At 35.2% G+C, this 18233-nt stretch overlaps 1 protein-coding gene across 1 annotated transcript in view; it reads right to left on the bottom strand.

The window, feature by feature from the left end:
- Window positions 1-408: 408 nt before the first annotated feature.
- OXR1 (oxidation resistance 1) overlaps window positions 409-18233 on the bottom strand; it is a 189707-nt gene continuing 171882 nt past the window's right edge. The window contains exons 11-16 of the mRNA XM_070940378.1: window positions 15435-15515; window positions 9628-9753; window positions 5853-6005; window positions 2349-2444; window positions 1656-1729; window positions 409-607 (exon numbers count right to left, since the gene is read on the bottom strand). Of these exons, the coding sequence (XP_070796479.1) occupies window positions 472-607; window positions 1656-1729; window positions 2349-2444; window positions 5853-6005; window positions 9628-9753; window positions 15435-15515 (666 nt within the window). The 3' untranslated portion in view covers window positions 409-471. The remainder of the gene's footprint in view (window positions 608-1655; window positions 1730-2348; window positions 2445-5852; window positions 6006-9627; window positions 9754-15434; window positions 15516-18233) is intronic.

The following is an 18233-nucleotide window of genomic DNA, read 5'->3' on the forward strand; positions in this document are numbered from 1 at the left end:
TGACATATGACTAGATGTGGTGATATTTGATTGAAATAAACAGCCAAGACTGATCACTATTGGTAAATTATGAACATCTCTTCCCCATATTACTTAGGCCAAGTACATACAGTATTATGATTTTATGTTGCTTAAATGTTGCTTCAGTGAAATAGGTAAACAGAAGTAAAGGAAATTTCTGAATTGGGAGAATGAGAACAAACAAAAGGATATGTGAATGACATGATGATAAAAATCTGGTTCTCATAAAGAAATAATCAATTACGATTTGAAAGCTTTGTAACTTTCAAAAATGAAAATAAAATCTGAACAGTCAGTTGCACTCCAATATGAAAGACATGTTGATGGTCATGCAGAAAATGTAGAAAGGCATTGCAAACAAGCTACATTATATTGCTTTAAGGGCTTTCTGAGCTGCATTGATCAGTATCAGGTTTGGGACAAACTTTTGTAGTAATTAACAGTTTATACTTATTCGAAGCCCCAAATTTCAATATCTTGTATAATGAAGTCTTCTTTCTTAGAAAGTGTGTGATTCCCAAAGGTTTTACAAGAGTGACTTCTTCCGTGATAGAGATCTCCATCAAGCCATAAAGCAAATTCACCCCTGCAGTGTGAAGAGAATTAGTTTGCCAGATATTAAAAATAGTTTTCTTCCCATTATTGTATTCAAATGTAGGTCCAATTTTAAATCAACAACTTTCCCTTCAAAATTCTTCCCCTAATGTGAAAGCTTCAGATTGCATTTCAATTAATTGGTCAAGGCAGAAACAGTGATCACCTTTAAGAATTTTGTTACAAGTTGAGATGATGACATCTTTATTTCAATATATTTGATATAAATGATAAAATGGCAAGGAGGCGATAAACAAAACCCAAACTCTTTCCTGGTCTCTAGGGTTACCTAGACTTGTTCAGCCCGGATCCAGCAGTTTCATATTAGCATGGCATCAACACTATATTGAGTAGAGGGTAAAGACTCATGCACAAATGCAAACTGGGTCTGCCATGGAAATGTTATAATAAATGAATAAAATCAAGAACTTTTATCTTCTTTGTGATTAGTCAGTAGTAACACATTTAAGCCACGAGACTGCAGGCTGAACAGAAATTGGGCTGAGAAAAGTACATTTTGGCTTTGCATTAAAAACTGGGTTCTAACTCATAAAAGAAATTGCTTTTACCTTTGCTAATAACCAAGTAAGACAGACTAAACCAAGTAAGAGCCAGTCTGGACTAATGGTGACAGTGATGACTTAGAAACTAGGAGACAGTGAGTTCTAGTCCCCCCCCCCCCCCACCTGGACATGATGTGCTGGGTGATTTTGGGCCAGTCCCCTCTCTCAGCCCAACTTACCTCACAGGGTTATTCTTTGTGGGAAAAATAGGAGAGAAAAGGAATATTGGTATGTTCTCTGCCTTAAGTTATTTCTAAAAAATAATAAAGCTGGGATATAAATAAATATTTTATAAAAGAAAAGATGGCCTTTCAGACTTGTTCAGGAAAAAAATGCTAACATTGGCAGGAGGCTGCCATAAAGCAAACTCTGTGGGCATGGAGATACTTGGAATCTATATATAAGGAAGTCAGAGTATAACAGCACACTAACGTTGCATCAGAACACTTTGTCGGAATGAACAAAAATGATACTAACCCTCCACCACCAAAAGCCAAGGCATCCATGTCTCCTTTAAGAAAAAACATATTGTCTCCAGTCCACTTGAAGACCTAATGGTTAGAAAAACAAATGAAGACACACAAACACAGATGAAAGGAAATTATTGCTAAAAGAACAACAAACATCGTAAGACATCATTATCAATTTCTGCTTCAGAAAAATCCAGAAACTTTTGTTAAAATGCTACAATAAAGAATAAAGAATGCCCTTATTCACTGTGATAGCCAACTAAACTAATTTCAATATATTAAAATTCCATCTATCACATTCCATCTAGTCCCCTAAATTCAGTGAATCATGAAATAATCCTAATTCCTCTTTAGTAATTTATAGAAACTTGGATGTTCTGATAAGAACAGGGTTTATGAACGTTTACCACTAATTGTTTTGTAGTGTTCATCATCATTCTTCATTGGTTTTGTGGCTGTGTATGTTTGTTTATAATAGCTTTAGACTGGAAAATTAATTCATGGGAAATGTAAGGTAACCCTTCATCGCAACTGCAATCTAAATTCTAAACAATAAGCCTCACTATTCAAAATGTGATTCTGCTTATTTTTAACTGGAATTTAAATAATTTCATTGCAACATAAAATGGTTAGACTCACAAATAATGTAATCTCACATATATTATCTAAATAATTTAGGCATTGTTTTCTAAGCGCTTACCTCAAATTCTGGGCAGAATGTAAAAAGAAAGGTTTCTCCCGTGCCATAAAACCCATCACTCACTTTAAAAGGTTCAGAAGCGAGAGCTCCAAAAATCTAAAGAAAAAAATAAAAATAGTCCTGAGAAAGCATGACATTTCCACTGCTTTTGTGCATAATATATAGGAAACCTATCCCATGAACATGATTAGATTAACTGGAATTATCAGCAATTAATTCTATTCATTCCATGAAGTTCAAAGCACAAGCAACCATCAGCCATAACTTCAGCAAGGTATTTAATGGAACATTTTTGTTGTAGATGAAAAAGATCTACTAAAATATTGAAAAGGCTTCCAGATGGCAGTTAATTCAGCAAACATAAGAGCAGAAAACTCCTTTAAGAAGAGGTCATTCTTAGCACAAACATTTGAACAAGCTGTAGCTGGCTGCCATCTCTAATGTTTGCCCTGTTCTTGCCAAATCAGCTTTTCTAATGTTCTTGGGGTGAACGTGTCAGGTGGGAAAGGCACTAGTGCATTTAGATAAAAAGTCATCAGAACAGTCTGATTGCACTTGTTTTCTCAACATGTTATCAGATAGAGATCAGTACAGTTTGACTGATTCAGTATGCTTTCCACTTATTTAAGGAAAGAGTTGGGAAAAAAAAGGGGAATATTGTTTGTCTCATGTGAACAATGACTTTCCACTCCACTCTACCTTTTCATTCAATGCAATGGAAACCATACACTTCCTTTTTGCTTCCTTTACGCTTAGGCGTAAATGCTCAATTACCAAAGTAACAAAATGCTAATAAGGATGAAGAGTTTTAAAAAAATGAATTAGAGGGCTGTTCTTAAAAGAATTGCTCTAAAAGAGTTTGAATGATAGTGTGATGTGATTATAGTGACGGTAAAGAGAATTTGACTGAGATATTTAGTGTCAAGTTCAATCCTTGGTTTACTGCAAAATTCCAAACAGAAACATCAGATGACAGAGTTGAGTACATTAGAAATGTAAGTCAGCGTTAGGATGTTTTTATCACATGTGGTGGTTATGTACAAAAGCATCAGGAATTTTGGCGTCAGATAAAGACATGGTTGGAAGAGAAGCTAAACCAAAACATAGATTTGAAACCAGAACTATTCCTACTAGGAATTACAAAAGAGAAATATGGCAAAGGATTGACATACTTAATGCTTCATGTCATAACAGCAGCAAGGTTGGTTTATGCGCAATACTGGAAAAATGAAGAAATCCCCCCAGAAGAAGAAATAATAAAGAAAATCTTGGTCTGCGCAGAAATGGACAGGCTGACACTAGAACTCAAAAATAAGGGCGAGACAGAATACTATAAAATCTGGAACAAACTGTACCAATGGTTGGAAAGGAGGAAAAGGAGTCGGAACAGAAAAGATTTAGGGTTTGTAGAACTGAAACTGGATAATATTTAGACAAATGTACAAATGAGGACAAGGGATATGTTTATAAGATCAAATAGCAATGTATGATAAGTAGTAATTATATTTGTTGTTATGTTAAAAATATGTATCGAAATGACAAAACCAGGATGGTCACACTGTGTCCAATGTTTTTAATGCTTTTTTTAAAAAAATTGATTTATATGCCGCCCTTCTCCGGAGACTCAGGGCGGCTTACAATGTGTTAAGCAATGGCCTTCATACTTTTGTATATTTATACAAAGTCAGCTTATTGCCCCCACAAACTGGGTCCTCAATTTACCTACCTTAGAAAGGATGGAAGGCTGAATCAACCTTGAGCCTGGTGAGATTCGAACTTACAGTAATTGCAGACAGCTGGTGTTAATCACAATACTATCAGTCTGCTGAGCCACCAGGCCCCTACTAAGTAGGGTATTAATAAAATACTTAAAAAAAATAAACATCAGATGACTGAGCAGCATTTTGTGTAAATAGATCCAACAGATGTGAGTTTGTGTGTGCACATGTGCATATGAATGCAAAGCTTCAAATCAGTCTTGCCTTCTGGTCATTGCCTGGACAAGCCCCTGCAGTTTTCTTGGCAAGAATTCAGAAATGGTTACCCATTATCTTCTTCCTGGTACAAAGTAACCCATCTGGCTTGATGCCTAAGGCAGGACAAGCACTCATGGTTTTCTGGTTTCTAGCCTGGCAACTTTAACCATTACATCATTATGGCTCTCACATCCAACAAATAGAAGCTGCATCACTGATTCACTGCTCCTAATTTCTAACAGACAGCAACAATTTGCTTTCCTGTAACTTCTGTTTTGCATTTTGGGTTGACATGGAACAGGTTTTGGCTTTCTCTATGAAGCCTCCTTTCAAGTTTTCTATACATCTCCGTTCCCCACAATCTTGCCAACCATCCCAAGATCGATCATAAGAATTGCTCTCATTTGAGAAAAGATTTGAAATCTAATATTCCTCCACAAATTTTCCCTAAAGTTTTCCCAATATTTCTCCCTATCCCTCTTTTTAGGTATCCATCGAACTCCAAAACTAGAAGGTTCTGTGTGGGTGATGGAAAACAAAAATGTTTCTGCTTGCGTGAGTTAAATTATCTTAAACTGACCCATTCTGCATTGGGTTCAGACTTTTCAAACACACACACACAAACACACAAAGTCAAGCTGTAGCAGCAAAACAGCTTAAATAATTCTCTAAATGGTTGTACTATTTGTCTAATTTGTTTCTTCCTGAAAACTTGATTTATTTATTTATTAGATTATGGCATGTGTTAACCAGGGATCACTGAAGTGGCTGGCTGCCTCTCTGAAAGGAATTTTTTCGGGCGATATTATCTTTATCCGTGGGACGCCTGAATGCCGGTAGGCAAACAGGTGAGGCTCCTTTCTTGTCCCTACGCGGTTTATTCACTCACGGGAATCGAGCCGTCGATCTCAGCCGTGCACAGGCCTAGCGTTCTTACCACATGAGCCACCGCGGCCCCCTACTTGATCTATATCAACCCACCATGTCTCTAATATTAAATATCACTATGGAAGTATAAAATGTATCCACTCTTTCAAAAATTACTCTATATACTTATTGTAAAGGGAACAAATCCCTTGATAGTTTTGTAGATTAACACATTTGTGGGGGACTGATTTGATTTTTTTCCCCTATAAAAATCGTAACACTTCCATATTTTTGAAATCAAGCATTCAGTTAAATCTTCTGCACTGCAGTGAAGTTACTTTGTTTTTAAAGTACCAACAGGAAGGGCAGTGGAAAACCACTTTGATATTATTGCCAGGAATGCTATGTATGCAATGAATGCTACATAATATTCAGGGCTTGAGTTGACCTTGAAGGAATGCTCATTTAAAACGCTATAGGTGTTTTGCACTATGTTTATGATCAGCCGGCTATACAGAGTTTTATTTTTTAAAAAAATAAAATAAAAAAAAATAACATTGAGCTTTCCTGTATGATAGCTAAGTTGTCTTAAAATTCAAGATTTGTTATGGGAAAGATGGAGAGCAAAGGAAAGAAAAAGTAACCATTGCAATTTCCATACCTGTCCATCGCTGTCTTTGATAACCAGCAGCACTGGTGTGTCTAAGCCTGCCATAGTTCTGTACAAAGTCTTCAAGCTCATGCCATGCTTTGCAGTACTGTAGACAAGAGTCCATGGATAGCCAATAGTTCGAGGAGGGAGCTGTTTTGTCAGCTAAAGAAACACAGATGCAAGTGAGGCATGCGCACTGAACAAAGTGATTAACCTAGAAAGGGTTTTAATTCATGGGGACAAAATATGTTGTGTTAAACATACAACCCCCCCCCCCATTAATATTTATATTCAATCTTATAAATGCCTGATGCTCTATAGCAACATTTTCAATCCTTATGCTCAGGGGTGAAATGCTCCCGGTTCGGACTGGATCACCCGATCTGGTAGCGATGGCAGCGGGTGGTTTGGAGAACCGGTAGCAAAAATCCCTGCCCCCCCCATGCCCATCTGAGCTACGCGATCATCAGAGCCTTTTTTTTTTTTACTTTTAAAAGCATTTTTTCTACAACCTCTTTGGCTGAAAAAATGCTTTTAAAAGTTAAAAAAAAAGCCTCTGATGATCATGCGGCTCAGCTGGGATCGTCAGAGGCTTTTAAAAGCATAGGCCGAAGAGGTTGTAGGGGAAAAAAAATGCTTTTAAAAGCCTCTGAGATCCCAGCTGAGTTGCCTGATTGTCAGAGGCTTCTAAAAGCATTTTTTTCTGCAACCTCTTAAAGTTGTAGAAAAATGCTTTTAAAAGTAAAAAAAAAAAAAAAAGTTGGCCACGCCCACCCAGTCATATTACCCCCCCCCCCCACCAAGCCATGCCCACTGAACCGGTAGTAACAAATTTTAGATTTCACCCCTGCTTACCCTACACAGAGGCAAAATGAATTTGTTATATTAAGTAATTTACCTGGATTTAGGTTCTATTGAAATTACCTGTGTTTTATTTCCAAGTAAATGTTTTTAGAAGAATATTAAGTCCTGTGTTTTGCCCCTTGTGGTTATTGAGGTTGAACCTAGCCTGTTCAAATTACACTGCTTCAGGAACTGAAATTGTATTGCTGAATATCCTATATATATTTTGACAAACAAGGCAACAACTTGGATGAGAGGAAAATCAGAACTTTTTCTATTCACCTCAACATGGCCCTTCTTTTTCCTCTTACTTATTAGCAAAAGTCATAGCTTGCAGCAAGTACAAACAACATGCAGCAATATATAGCATCGCATAGAAAGACTATAAACTGCAAGTCATGGTACTTAACATCACTAAAAGCTACTAGACATACTGAAAGTACCATTCAGGGATTGTCCATTCTAACTGAATTTTATTTATCAAATATATTTGCTGCCTATCTTGTAGCTGAGTTGTTTCAAGGTGGGCTTACAAACAAGAGCAGTAAATAAGTTATCGAAACCTACAGGAATTATATTTTCCACTGTTGCTTCGTATTTTCCAAGTCCTAGAAGCCTATTGGGTATACTTGTGACCAATGTTCAAGGAGGAATACTTAAAGACTAATAAAGCCTTATTCTTTTTTTCCCTCACCAAGAAAACAGTTACTGAGGAAAAACCCTCAAGACAAATAAAAATGGATCCACCAGGATTATCCTAAAATCTGCAAATGACTCTATGGACAATTAAAGTTGTAATTTAGATAATCTCCTCATGATTACAACTAACAGATCCAGCTTTATGCAATGGAGTTAGTTCAGAACTGTTTCATTTAGAACTGTGTTTTCTTTATCCAAGTAACATTTCTATCTATTCCAGATAGAGTACTATTCCAAAGAAGTACATTTTAAACAGATAGATTCAGATTTTGGTTTTATGCTTTAACATAAAATAAATAATTGCAGCAGCCAAGTTAGGCTTCCTTCCTTACCATATAATAATGATATACAAGAAAGTTTTGAATCTGAAATGTTTTTGATTACAAATTTGATTTTGTGTGTGAAATGCTTTGTTTCAACTTTGAAACAGTTGTTTGATCGTTGCTGGAATAGTTACGACATTGTTTTGATGACTTTGGAAATGTTCAAGTGTTTTGAGTTCAAAACAGACTCTCTTCAATCCTAAAACACCTGTTTTGAATTTGAACAAGACTATTTTGAGTTCATAATGCTTCTGGAATGGTTGGATGATATTGGGATACTTGTACTAAGGTTGGAACAAACTACTTGGAATTGTCAACTGTTTTGGATTTGGCCTAAAATGCAATGATTCAAACTTGAAATGTTTAATATTAAAACCTGTTTCAGATCTCTATTTAAAATAAGAATTGAATAGCCAAAGTGAAATGTTAGAGCAAATAGCTTTATTTTTTCCTAATTTTTAAGGTCATGCTTAAAAATGATAGCATAACATTTTCTATTATTTCATGGCTTCATTTATTAATTGTGTTTCTAATATTGGACCAATAAATGAATTACTTTGGACAGTTATAGATAAGAGATGGGATATGGGGTGAATAAGTAACTGCAGGATGTGAAGAGACACTAAATTTATACTGGTGATTCATCCTTGTGATGAAGGTTGGAAGTCACTTCTTTATGTATTTCTTTATTATATTCTTACTTTTCCTTTTTCTTCTTTGTACTTTTTGCACCTTATATCTCTTTTATCTGTTTAATTTGTATTGGGTTTTTTAATAATAATAATAATAATAATAATAATAATAATAATAATAATAATAATAATAATAGTAGTAGTAGTAGTAGTAGTAGTAGAAGTAGTATTAGTAGTAATATATGAGTCAACCTTGAGCTGGTCAGGATCAAATTCCTAGCAGTGGGCAGAAATAGCCTGCAATACTGCATTCTAACCACTGCGCCATTATGGCGCAAAATCTTTTTGGTTGTTTTTTTCTGAACATTGCTGGCAGAATGCTATATGCAGTTCTGTACACTATATTTCAACAAAAGGAAACTTCAAGCCAATAGCCAGAAATGTTTGTATTTATTTATCTGGACTTGTTCGCATGCTGCGTTGAGGTGAATAATGCTTTGTGTTTCCCTATGAATTTTTAAATGCTCACTATTAAATTTATAAAAAAACCCCAATGTTCTTGTCCAGATTTTCACTATGTAGGGTGTCAAACAGAAGTCTGAATAGATTACTAGAGAGTATACACAAAATTCAGTGATTTCGGAAATGAAAGTTCCCGACCACACCAAACCTCCTTCAGATCATGCCATTGGAGGAGCAATTGGTAACTTCTGGAACTATATCTAATGAACTGCAACTGATTCAATGTGTCCTCAGTATGTTACTCTAAATAAGACAGAGCAATTTCAGAGCTGAATCATCTGTGGCACATCCTGAACCACTTCAAATTTGGAGGAGTTTTCTCTTGCAATTGCTCAACTCTGTTGAGAATGCCATGGTTGAGAGGAGGACTGAAATGTTCTATAGTTTTCTGGAATGTGATGAATCATTGGATGTTATACATTCCAAATTGACATAAAAAGGGAGCAGGAAGCTTTTTTTTTGAGTTCCTATTTTTCCAATTACTCTTTGAATTCCCATTGCTCTCTACGGCAGAATATGCAAAACATTTAAAAGTTTCATTCATATACTGAATGCTGGAAGGGTTCTGAATTTTGTTATGTTAGAATTTAACCAATTCAAAATATTTCAAGTATTGTGTCCTATGTTTGAAACAAAGCATTTTGTTTCTTGCATATCCGTTAGTAAACAACAATTACTGTTTCAACGCAATTTTCTAAAACAATTTTTATTGCAACGGGAAAGCTGTGTCAATATAAGGAATGCTGTATTTTTTCTATATGATACCTTTTCAATTTGATCCGATTGTAACAGTTCACTGGGATCACTAAGATTTGGCCGAAATGCTTCAGGCTCCAGTTCGGTTTTGATAGTTGTTTCCTGCTTTGAATATGTATCTTCTCTTGTAGTAATCTGCATGGAAGGGAGAAAATTGAATTAGCATTCAAAATGCTATTCAAAGCAACTTTCCTTATCACATTCATCCTGTAAAACTGAAAATTTTTGCTTACCTGACAACTTGTGTAATGTTTTAAATATTAGATACAATGCCAGATTCCTATGTTTAATTTGGATATGGCCCATCACTGAAAGAATGTGAGATTGCAAGCTTTGATCCATTTGTTATTTAAACTGTGGTTTTGTATCCTATAACTTTTTAAGGTACCATTTGATCCTGATTAAAACTGAATCTCAGAGGTAAACATAATAGAATCTCAAAAATATTATACTTCAGTAGTATAATATTTGTATCTCAGCATACAGAAGATATTCAAATCTATCCTTAAGTAAGAATCAGTTGACTACTCATACAAACAGAACCAGCATCTCTTGAAAAGAAAATCTTACATAAAAAAAGAAGAAAAAAGAATTGTAACCCACAGGTTAAATTATTTTAAATATAAACTGCTTTTAATATTGTGCATGTCCATTCTGATCTTAATCTATGCAGTCTTGCTGCACGCATAAACACTCACATGAAAATATAATATAATTACCTGAGAATAAAGTTGTGTGCCCCTGCAACAATGTGTAAAATCTTATACTGAGCAGGAACTCATGTAGATAAATGGTAGAAAAGATTGAGATTCTGAGTCAATATTTTATCTTCCATTCCCCATTGAAACTTATCACTTCTCTCCTGGCTTCGCTCATTTCCAATTTCAAAACTAGGTATAAATTGGCAACAGCTGGAGATTTGGGTGGAACAGACCATGCATGGAAGGGATGGGACATCTGGGATAAGGAGGATCTGGCTACCCTTCCACTCTATGCTTCTCTGTTTAAAACACATTCCATTTTATTGTTTGAAAATAGATGTATTCTACTTGATGCACCTATCCTAGAGGCACTGGAAGACCTCTTAAGCGTTCAGTAATATTAAGAGAACCTAAATAAATCAACTTTTTCCACAAAACACAGAACTGCTGTTCGCATCTCTTATATACATCTTGTGTATATCTACTGAGCAAATGATCAGCAAGAACTATGAGAGAAATCACATGGAAAAATCATATTGCTGCAATAGGAATATTGCAACTTTTTAGACTGTCTCTCAAGTTGAAGTACTGTATTTTTCTATCTGCTGTATCTTTATGGTCCACACCATAAATGATATATACACATATACCTATATGATTTTACAATAATCTGTATGGCATTTCCAATAAACATTGTATATGTTTAGTATGCATTCTACTGAACTGTCTTTCAGGTATTGTAAAATAAGAAAACTCCATAGCTTAATTCCATTGCAAGCCAAATGGGGTAATTCAAATGATTTAGAATAATTGCAAGATTTATCCTGGAGAAAATCTGTCTGTGTAGTTACCAAGACATGATCCATCTTGAATGCACACATTTACTCAATAGTTGCAAGGTAAGGAATGTTTATTTCAACAATCTAAATCAAATATTAATGCTATGCTTCACATAATCAGCCAACACAAGTTTCCAATAACATTTAGAAATTTTGTCATGCTGCAGGAATGATTATTCTACTTCAACAGGTTCTATAATTCTTCGTCCCAACAATTATTCATGATCAGTAACATTAATCACAGCTAATACAAGTAAAGGGATTATTTTAAATTAGTTTTGCTAAAATGCTTCCAGGCAGTGTTTAAAAGGTATCCTACTTATAAAATGATTCACCAATTAAAAGAAGGAAGACTATGTAGTCCATTGATATATGACCCTTTAACTGTGTTTAAGGAATACCATTTGATCTGGCTGTTTGACAATTGTTTTCTTGAAAAAAGGAACTTAGCAAGTATTTATATAACATTTACTGATAAAAACTTGTATCTTTGAGATATTAAACAATAATGAAAAGTTTATCCAGTTACTAAATTAGTTCTGAAATGCCAATGACAGATTTCTATAAGGGCAGATAGCCTATAAGGAAATTTGACAGCCACATCAATAGCAAATAATTCACATGCCATTTGATACTTTATTAACAGTTGCTCCCCCACCCCAATTTCTACTAACAGACATAATGTGCTGGCTTTTCTAGATGGAGTTTCATCATTATTTAAGTATATGCAGTTAAAATAAGCTTTTAAAATAGCAGATTTCTTGAATTCATGATCTCAAAGGTTTTTCTTTTAACCTCTCATGTTATCAATGGTCTTAACGCATGATTTACGTCAAAAACAACCCTCTTGAAATATTCGCTGTTTAGCAGCAGAATGAGCAAAACTACAAAAGCATTTTCTTCCACAAATAATTAACTATACATATTATTCAAAATGTGATAAGATTTTAAAATGTTGATCCAATTCTGTGTTAAGAAAAACTGACAAAATAACAAATAATAAAAACAGAATATATACTTTTTAGTTACACTGAAATAAATAGCAATAGCACTTAGACTTATATACCGCTTCACAGTGCTTTATAGCCCTCTCTAAGCGGTTTACAGAGTCACCATATTGCCCCCAACAATCTGTGTCCTCATTTTATCAACCTCAGAAGGATGGAAGGCTGAATCAATATTGAACTTGGTAAAAGTCGAACTGCCGGCAGTCAGCACAAGTAGCCTGCAGTACTGCATTCTAACCACTGTGCCACCATGGCTCATAGCATTATAGAGGCTTAAATGCTTAGCTAAACTCTCTGCATTAGTTTATTACTGTATTAATTCAGTAGCGGCTCTATTTCATAAAGCTTTAAAAATGCTTCTGAAATTTTAAAGATATAAGAGTAATAATGGATACACCACCTTCCATATGTATGTGTATATATATGTATATATGTATATATGTATGTGTGTGTGTGTGTGTGTGTGTGTGTGTATTTTCTGAGGTTTTCGCGGGTGTTTGTATGTAGGTCTTTGGTTATTCGGGTTTTCTCCCACGTAAAATTAGAGGTGTCTTGGCAACGTTTCGACGAAGTCTCATTCGTCATCTTTAGGCTGGTGCTTTCGGCTTCGTGCTCACATTGCTCCTAGAAGCACGAAGCCGAAAGCACCAGCCTGAAGATGACGAATGAGACTTCGTTGAAACGTTGCCAAGACACCTCTAATTTTACGTGGGAGAAAACCCGAATAACCAAAGACCTATCTATATCTCTATCTATCTATCTATCTATCTATCTATCTATCTATCTATCTATCTATCTATCATCTATCTTATCGAGAGAGAGAAAGAGAGAGGGAGAGGGAGAGAAAGGGAGAGAGAGAGAGAATGCAACAGATACTAGTAGGCTTATAAGATATCAGGTACTTTAGGTACTTAAGCTAAGTAGAGAAACAAAATTGAAAATACACATCCAGTTTGACAAAACAAAATGTATCTACTATTATGTAGCTGATTTCAGCTGCTCTGAAGTTAAGGGGTGGGGTTTAAGATGTTTTAGCCATTGAGCCTAAGACATGCTCTTTTGCATTCTCTTTTGTAAAATTTTCATTCAATTAAAACTTCCATCCTCAGATGTGGCAAAGTCATCATCATTTTTAAAAAGAAAATTAAGACATGTGAACAAAGTTTCAAAACAACAAAAAATTTCTTAGAACAGAACTCCTAAGTGTTTTTTAATTTCATTTTCATACAGCCTGTGCACTGATTCAATATTTTTATCTGATTTTTCAAAACCACTTTTTTTCTTCTTTTGTCTAAACCATGACAGCCAAAAAATAAGGAAAGACAAAGAAAGGATGCAAATCCAAAGCCAGTTTTTAAGGTTTATGGAGTATGCAGTCCCTTAATTTGGTCCACAAGGTACAATTACCTTAAGCTTAAGGACTAACTAACACTAATCGAACAATCTGTTGTAGCAAATATGTGATGTCATCATCATCATTTTTATTGTTATTGACAACTTGCAGCACTTTTGCAATACCACAAAATCTCTTCCTGGCCTGAAAAGTAGCAAGGAGGCAAAAAGGAATGCCAAAACCACTGTCAGTAAAAGGATGAAAAGTATCTGCAGTGTGTGCCATGGATTGTAGGTATCCACAAGAACCATCAAGATGGGAACAATGCTGGAAAATGGCCAGTGAGGTTACGCAGGTCTTTGCTAAGTCATGGTGTGGGGTGTGGGTGGAATTGACGCAGAGGACCATAAAATAGCTGAACTTAGGAGAAGGGACCATGAGGCTTAGCTTAACAGTAAGAGAAGGATGTTACAACAGGAAAAAGTAACAGAGGATTTGCAGAAATAATTGTGCACAAAACAGGAGATAAAGATTCAGCACAGGTAGAGGAAACTGAAATGAGACTTCCAAAATGGATTACCTGATGATAAAGATCTCATTTACAGACAGCCAACACAGAAAGGACAGTACCACATGTACAACTACCATGTAAGCCGAAATACTTTGATTTGATCCACTTTTGGCTAGCTCTGCCTTCTTGTATAAGAAGAGGCAGCCCACAGCAGAACCAGCTACCAATCTTGTAGCAAAGGCTTCCTGTATCCATTTCACCAGGCTTTTACTTCATAGTTAAGCTCAAACTCAGAGATTTGATATCCTTACAGAGCTCATGAGAAATCGATTTATAAGTAACTGATCAGTTCCAGGACAAAACATTATAAGGAACAGCTCATACCATACCAGGCTTATCTGATCTAGTTCTTAGGCTAATTGGAGATGAAAGACTGAGTAAACAGGTATATAATGGTGGTACATCTCATTGTAAAACACCAAGAAGAACACAGCGAGCAGTCAGGCAATTCAACAATACAATAAATATGGGAACTAGTATATACACATTAAATTTCAGAGGGATACAGATGGCACTAAAGTACTTACTGACAATGGCCACCAAACTAAAAATGAAAGGAAATACCAACATCTCACTGTGAAGCTATAGCCTTGCAAATAACTTTTCCAAAGACATGGGAATTTGTCAGATTATGATCTGTAGCCTCAAGCTATCTGGAAGGTCCCTGATATGGATGGGCTGATTTAGACAAATGTCAATGATTCCAGTCTTCTCTCACATAATGCCTCTCCTGCTTCCATAGAGCCACAAAGTGAACATGCACAAATACCTGTTATATTCAAATATGAAACTACAGGACAGCTTTAGAAATGTTTGAAATAGTTTGATTCATTCATCATAATTAACATTAACAGTTAATAGTGAACAAATTTCAAACGTTCATGAGCCTCCTAGGTGGTACTTCTACTCTTCTTTCTGGGAATATCTGTGTGAGAATCCAGGCAATCTTTAACTTAAGTTTGGCCAGGAAGATTCAACAACTGGTTTCACAGTCTTCAAGAATTGCACTGATCTTTTCCTGAGTTACATCTTATGGACTAACTTAAGGTCTGCATAGTCCTTGTACTAGAGTAGTATAAAAGTAACTATTCAAAATTTCGCCAAAAAATTGAAGCACTTGCATTATCACTGGAAGTTTACTTTGAACTTGCAGAAGTTTGGCTCAGCTCTAAAAGTGACTCAGTTGTCAAAAATGTCACCAGAACAACCCTGTCCCTTCATAAAGGGAAACACAACCATGAGGAAGTTATTGCTGCCTTATTTCAGTACAGTAATGAAGACAAAACAATTGAATATCAGCTTTGTTCTGATCAGGACCACTACATAAAAAAAAATAATTCTAATCTCTAGTTGAGAAGAAAGCACCTTGAGACGTCGGCAGAGTGTACGTAGTTCTTCATTATTTAGAGCATCGATTCTGCGGTGATACTCAGCCACTGATACTACCTGAATATGGAGACAGGGAGACAATAATTCCACTCACAGTTTTAAAATAAAAATAAAACAATATTAAGAAAACAACAAGAGTGTGGCAAAGTCAAACAAGGGGTGGGGAGAAAGAAATTGACAATGAAACAAAAATAAAAGTAAGTCTAGTGATACAGTGCACATATATAAAACACATATAGACATACAACAGTCAGAATTTCCAATAAAATAATCAAATAAATTTGTATAACAGAATAAAAACAATCTGCTAGGTAAACATATAAGCATGCACATTCATGAACTGTTTCCTTACATAAATACCACCTGCTGTTTTTGCTTAGGGAAAAATGCTAATTGATGAAAAAGAAGCAGATACAAAAACAGGCCTTATATAAAAGCAACTATTAAAAAAAGCGCAGAAAAAGGAAACTAAAATTATCAAATGATTGGAATAATTTCTGTATGAGAAAACATTGCCATATTTGGGTCTCTTTAGCTTATTAAATGGCAAATAAGAAAGGACAAAATCATGTGAAGTATAGATATGGCAGGTAAATCAAGCCAGACAGTATGAAATCCAGCATAAACATCTCTCATTCAGTTAAACTGTAGATGAATTCCACTCTGCATTAAAAGGATGGCTAGTACTGGACTAGAGAAATGTATAAAGGATAATGGCATTTCAGACTTCAGACAGGTATCTTACTATTGCTGAAATACGGTACTAAGATATGGCATTTACACCCTGGGTTACAATGACCACATTGTCCATTAACAATCTTGTTAGGTACTATCCAGTGGTGGGTTGCTCCCAGTTCAGTCCGGTTCTATAGAACCGGTAGTAAAACCGGCGGGAGGCTCTGCCCACCCACGACATCATCATGGGTGATCTTCGCATGTGCAGAAGAGTGCGTGCACGCTCTCTCCCTGCGAACTGGTAGTAAAGGTAAGTGGAACCCACCCCTGGTATTATCTTATTAATCATTGTTTATAAAAAAAAATCAAATGTCTTCTAGGGGAATTTATAGAGAGATGCAGTTTACAAACATATTTCAGGCCTCTAGAAAAATAAGAAGTAACTGTAAACAATAGCCAGTAAACATTTAATATCTGTCATTAAAATATATAAACTGTATTTTATTGTTGAAACCTGTATTATGTAAGTTGTAAAAAGAAATAAGACAGAATGAATCCAACTGCATACAACAGCATGGAGCTGGCCAGATCTAGGCCTTAATGGATTCACATATGGTGAGATGACTTTAATATGCATTTATAAATTCAAACCTGGCAAAACAGACTGTATGCATATCATTAGCAAGCAAAGTAATAATAAAACAAAGGTAGAAACGCCTGGGTATTAAACTAGTTCCATATTCATTCGACACTCTCCCATTGTTTATCAAAACAAATGGTATTTTCTGTTTATCAAAACAATAATTTCTGCTGTCAACAGGCCAGAAAGAAAGGTTGAAGATTAATAAATTAAGAACTTTCAGAAACTTCAGCCCAACAATGTATCTACATCATTTAAAGAGTTATAATTTTCTCACATCTCTAGAATAAGCAGAAGTTGAAACACTATATTGAGGTTTTCAAATTTTACCAGGCTGTTTAAAGAAAGAAAAGATTCCCAGAATCTCTTTTCAAAAACAATGGTTTTCTTTTCTTTCTTTCCCTTAGTCTGTTATGGAACCCTAGGGTTCTGCAGAATGCAGACATTTGAGAATTCTTTCTCTATGTGACTTCTTTTTTAAAAAAATGTTCATTATTCTTCAATGTGTTCGGGCCTAATATATAATCTCTTACAATGACAACTTTCACACTTACATAGTATCATTACAGAGGCATGCACCTTTCTATATAACACCATTAATATTTATACAACATATTCTTGTTTTCACAGTTATTTTTTCTTTGCAGTAGAGAAAAAAGAATTTGGCTGTTCAAAATAGCTGTAATGAATATACATGAAGGAAAAAAAGCCCAATGCCAACAACCCAAAGAAGGGATCTCTGTTCATAAGATTTATAATATTAAAAAGTTTTACAAAAATAATCTTTTTGCAATTACAGGTAGGTCCTCGACTTATGACAATTGAGATCAAAATTTCAATGCTAAATGAGGCAGTTCAGTGATTTGAGCCTGGATTTTTTTTTTTTAAATGATGCAGTAGTTCATCTTATATAGTTTTCAAATGATCACTTAGGGACCATTCCAAGTTATGATGAAATGCAGAAAATCTATTTAAGACCCAGATTGAAAATTTAAATGGCCCCCTTGGAGTTACATGACCTTGTTTTGGGCATTTGGCAACTGGCTCATAATTACAGCTGTTTGCAGCATCCCAGTGTCATGTGACTGTAATTTACAATGTTTTTAGCCAGAAAGCAGCATTTACTTCCGGTTTCCAGCAAAAAAATGCCCATAGTGAACAATGGATTTGCTTAACAACTCCTGCAAATTAGGTCATAAAATAAGGTGCTCTCATATGGTGACCTACTTAATGACCGCCACAACTTATGACTTATGAAACATACTCAGAGGAGCAGCAAAGAGATACAATATCCTGTTCATTAAAGTAAAAATATTTTCTGATTAGCATAAATTACTTCAGAATATAACTTTGTGATTTTGAAAATGTGAAGCTTTAAAAGTTTTATGACACTAACTGCAAGCTTAATTATGATCCTACATCGAGGACTACCTATCCTAAAAAGAATAAGACCATAAATT

Source organism: Pituophis catenifer, unplaced genomic scaffold, assembly GCF_029215685.1.
Source record: "Pituophis catenifer annectens isolate HBS135680 unplaced genomic scaffold, rPitCat1.0.hap2 SCAF_3, whole genome shotgun sequence".
NCBI lineage: Eukaryota > Metazoa > Chordata > Lepidosauria > Squamata > Colubridae > Pituophis > Pituophis catenifer.